Source organism: Cystoisospora suis (genome assembly GCF_002600585.1).
Source record: "Cystoisospora suis strain Wien I chromosome Unknown contig_815, whole genome shotgun sequence".
NCBI lineage: Eukaryota > Apicomplexa > Conoidasida > Eucoccidiorida > Sarcocystidae > Cystoisospora > Cystoisospora suis.
The window spans coordinates 61,028-65,756 of NW_027153616.1; the positions used below are offsets into that span (position 1 = coordinate 61,028).

General features: G+C 56.2%; 2 protein-coding genes across 2 annotated transcripts in view; one reads left to right on the forward strand and one right to left on the reverse strand.

Moving 5' to 3' along the window:
* CSUI_001974 (viral a-type inclusion protein) overlaps positions 1-2,765 on the forward strand; it is a 15,161-nt gene extending 12,396 nt beyond the window's left edge. The window contains exon 8 of the mRNA XM_068062177.1: positions 110-2,765. Coding sequence (XP_067925852.1) covers positions 110-660 — 551 coding nt within the window. The 3' untranslated portion in view covers positions 661-2,765. The remainder of the gene's footprint in view (positions 1-109) is intronic.
* A 582-nt stretch (positions 2,766-3,347) lies between these two features.
* CSUI_001975 (uncharacterized protein) lies at positions 3,348-4,729 on the reverse strand (the record flags this gene model as incomplete). The annotated part of the gene is made up of 1 exon (XM_068062178.1): positions 3,348-4,729. A coding segment is annotated over one exon (300 nt), but the record flags the coding sequence as incomplete, so codon positions are not given.

Consider the following 4,729-nt stretch of genomic DNA (forward strand, 5'->3'; position numbering starts at 1 on the left):
AGTCGTCAGAGAGGTCGTGTGCCGCGGCAACGTGCCGAGAAGGCGTTGCAGTCTGGTTGATGACTCTGACTCACGGCCAGATTTTTCGACTCTGCTGGGTGTCCCTCAGTGCTCCGCAGCCGTATGGCGTCGTCGTCGTTCCCCACCGGTGCCACCCCGCCTCCAGCTTTTCCCCCGCCAGCTGCGGTGCCTTCGTACTCGGCGGCGCCCGGTTTCATGGTACCGTATCCAGTCTACCCTGTGATGCCTGGGCAGTCGGTATACCAGGCCCCCCTCTCACCGTCAACCGAGCCAGTGTACCGCCCCAGTGCATCATCNNGGAAGGGGTGGTTGCCGGTGTGGTGCCGCCGGTGTCCTCCGCTGGCCCGCCATCATTTGGGGTCCCGCGTCTGTTCAACGTCAGCGCAAAGCTTAGCTACAAACTGCTCGCGCGTAAGAACGCCGGACAGGGGGGCCATCGGGACGACAGTCGACACTCATCTCCGATGCAGCGTGTTCTATCAGAGTGTTCCACCAACTGAGTCGTGCCAGCGTACAGACTCTGAAACTGACCCACAACCAGGTCGCTTCAACATGATGAAGCAACGTGGACTTGCTCGAAGAGGCGAGTGCACCTACAAGGTGGAGGGAACGTCCCGCAGTCTGCCCATTTTTCAATGAAAAACCAGTCACTCGGACGCGCCTATATGATAAAGCAAGAACGCACTTCATTCTCCTCTGTCGCGCCTGGTCCAGGATGGGATGAAACGAAGTCTGCGTTCTTGCAGAACGGCACTCAGCTCGCCTGGAAGGTACCGTGATACACATGTGTGTCGAGGATGTGAGGCAGCAAAATTGCAGGGGAAGAAGGGAGTGCTGACAGAGAATTTGCCCGTTTGGCAGCGGACCAGTGCTCTAATCTAGGAGCGCGAACTGGCGGTCGCCGTGAGGAGCCGAGACATTTCAGTGTTTCCTTGCTAGGGGTAGATTTACGGTTGGTACCCAGGTATTCTCGGAGCCGATATGGCCACAACCACCCGAGCAATGTCACCAAAGAGATCTCTCGTGTTAACACACTGTGCCAGGCTACGGGATTACAATTTCTGGGACAGCGAAGTGACGAGTAGCCGCGCAGGAGGAAGGAGCACACCTCGAAGAAACGTGCGGAGGACGCTAGCTTTTCAGTCCGACTGAGCAAGCGCGGGATCGATCCGAAGGAGACTGGCGATCTTGCATTCTAAGTGCCTTTTTCGAGACAACACGCGGCAGTTTCCTTAGCAGACTGCCGACATTCATCACGCTCCTGGTACCCGCGGTGCTAGTGGCGTGCAGCAGTTCTCAGCTCCAACGCAGCCGTGCGTTAGTCCAGGATTTCTGCCTCGCCTTCCTTCGCACAAACTGGAACCAGACAGAAGTGTCATGGGGAACGACCTTTCTGTACTTTGGGTTGTTTGGACAATTTCCCGAGATCGCGTATCTGGTGCGCAGTTGCTGCGCGGCCTCTTGAAGCGCAGCGGCTACCGCAGTGACATGGCGAGAAAGCGCACGCGGTCCTGAGCTACAATCGAGACCCGCTGGCACGAGGCCTCGCAAGCGGGCGACCTTGTCTTCGTCTCCGCTCCTTTGCTACGATCCCATGGCGTAGGGGACCGAAAGCTTGCTTCGTGCTGGTTGGGACCTCCGTTACTCCAAGGTGTTGCTGACCTCGCCTAGATCCCGAATCTCCCGCTGTTGATGCGCTCTATTATACGGTCATAATCGCATTTTTACGGAAGTGCAAAGTGTAGTCCAGGTGAACCCGCCGGCATCAGCGGATAGCGCACATCCTCCGGCGGACCCGACTGGGAGGATTCCTTCGCGCCCGTTGCCGATGTCTGCTGTCGGACAACCTGTTGAGACGACTTCAGAATCCCGCTGACGGAGAAACACGACGAACCGGTGGAGCTCCAGTCTCTTGTGAGAATCGGAGCTGGGGAAGACGTGGGAAACAACAGAAGAGCTGACATGGCTTCACCGTAGGAGCTAAAGCTGCTTCGAAGGCCTACCGCTGGCGAGGACAGCAGTTTCGCGGTAGTGCAGCCCCTGTGAAGCGACTCCGCCCCGTCTGTCACCCTTTGCTCCGTAGTGCTGGGTGCGGGCCGCCAGTAGCTCGGGCCTGTTCGGTGGCATGTTCATTTGCGTGATCTGTTGCGTGTTGTACGTTGCATGGACCGCCGGCTAGAAGGTCCGCCGTGCCTTTAGTAGTGCTTGTCAGTCGTCGGTCCGGAACAGACAGACGCTCAGTTTGTGTCCAGCCACTACAGAAGCGGTGCTAGAGAAAAAGAGCCACGCTTCTAACCATTTCAATAGTTCCTAACAATGGCGAACCTGTCATTGATTCCAAGCGTAGGCGGGTTCTGCTAGACAGCAGATATCTACACATACAAGTGAGTGTGGAGTAATGATCCTCTGACAAGCCTTCAAACAACACAGATCGGCATCCATGTCAGTTCATGGAGGGTAAAGCAGCACGATATAAAGGGGAGGCTTCTCACTTCTAGCCTTAACTGTCCCGTGCATGAATTTGCGGGCCCTTCTTGCGCGTATCTCTTCTCCGGGATCGAATGTTTCAAGCTGCATGCTATAACTCAAAGTTCTCCGAAGTATGAAACCTTGTATTATTAAAAACACACCGGCGTCAGGTGCGATCTACGAGACCCTCCGTGTGGGCAGCAAGCCTAGCTCACGTCATCTCGCTTGAGTTCCGCTTTCTCTACGCGAGCAGTCACGCGTAGCGATTCCTGCAGTCCAACCAGAATCGCCACAACGGTCGGACTGAATCGCATGGAGCGGCACCGTAGCTACCGATAAAGAACCTACAGCGGCCAGATCCCTTGAATACAGACAACTCCATGTTTTCCAGCTCTGTGTGGAGAATTCTTTTTTACGTATTTCGAGGTTTTCTGTTTTCCTCAGGACAGCACCAAGGATCGCGATGCTCTTGCATCACACGCCGCTTAGCGCCTTCACGTAAAACGGCTTTAGCGAACTCCATCCAGTGGGCATACTAAGACTAGCAAGACGGGAGACGGAACAAAGCCTCGAGAAGCTCGAATCAGGACAGTCTTCGTATGTGCCGATGATACGAAGGTTTGAGCGGGTAGTTGAGATGTTAGTTCCTCCAGCGAGGCTCGGCACAGACGCGTCCGTCTCCGGGACCTTTCAAGATACCTGAACTGCGACCAAGACTCTTTGCTTAGCGGAGCCGTCATCACAAAACTGTCTCCAAAAAGTACCAGTAAACAACTCCTATCGCCTCCCCCGAAAACTGACAGGATGTTCAGCTGCCACTTAGCATGTAAGGCTGCATCGGTTTGTTTGTTGCTTCGGCGGCGTCACTATTAGAAGTCGCTTGGCCAAGATGCGGTAGGATGAAGAAGTGAAGCGTGATGTCAGGCACTGACGGGAGTCCCTCCCCGACAGATCGAGGAGCCGGCTTGCCTAGACTACTTAGTGACGTGTGGAGGCATGAGACGGCAGAGCTACCAGATGCGCTTGGCGGGGTCGCGCTCTCAGAAATCTCGAGTGGATGAGCGGTGCCGTTGATGGACCCGGGCTCCCATTCTTTTGCAAAGGTTCAGTGTCACCATGGTTGCGTTTGTTCAAGTTAGCAAAGAAGACAGCAACCTGTGCCCGGGTGATCCTAAGCAAACACTGTCTTGAAAACACCATCACTGCTGTTGCAACTGCAGCGTTGCTGCTTCTTGTGGCCATCAGTACTCAACCCGACAATAAACAGTAGAGCAATAGGCCCGCCGAATACTACCCCGCCGCCTTGCTGCTTTTGTCAACCTAAGTGTAACAGCGACATCACACGGTTCTATCGTCGGAAGATGAGAAGCTGCTGCGCCGCGTGCCTCTATCGCCGCTCCCTCTCAAACTTCGTAGCAGGCCTAGCCCTTCCGTCCTCCGCCACCAGGCATCGCACATTCTCGGGCAGCCGTGCTACCTCCAGTTGCACCGAGCGCGCCGTTCCTTGACCTACGCCTCCCTCGGGGCACGACTTTCCCCATCTCTTCCCACTGCCCCGCTCTTTCTCTCCGGTATCCGCGCCACTCGCCCCCTTCGATCTAAAACCAGTGAGCTTCCCGACAGGTGGCACCCGGTAAGGGTGCTTCTCGCACCAGGTGGCACCCTGTCGTAATTTTAGCTCTCAGAGGATACCGGTCGGGTCACTTTCGTTGTGGATGCGTATCCCCTGGCACTCCGACGGATCTCCTTGATCTTTCTTTCTGTCGGCCGCTTCTACGCTTGCCTCCTGCACACGGTCTGCGGCAGCGTCGTCGCCCTCCTCTCGTCCTCCTTTCTGTCCCTCTCACTCCCCCCCGCTGACTGGGCTCAACGGTCTCGGACCCTCTTGCGGCTCGTTAAAGCCCCGCTACTGCTCGCCGTCCAGAGGGGCTGCCGGCGACTAAACACCTGATGGTGCTGGTGACTCAGCAGCCGATGGTGCGGATGATTCACGAGCGGATGGTGCTGGCGATTCAGCGGCTGACTGTGCTGGTAACTCGGCGGCTGATGGTGATTCAGCAGATGACGTCATTGGTGACTGAGGAGCTGATGGTACTGGCGATTTACCAGCCGATGATGCTGGTGATTCAGCAGCCGACGGAACCGATGTCTCGGCAGCTGATTGTGCTGATGACTCGGCAGCTGATAGTGCTGGTGACTCGGCAGCTGATGGTGCTGATGACTCGGCAGCTGATAGTGC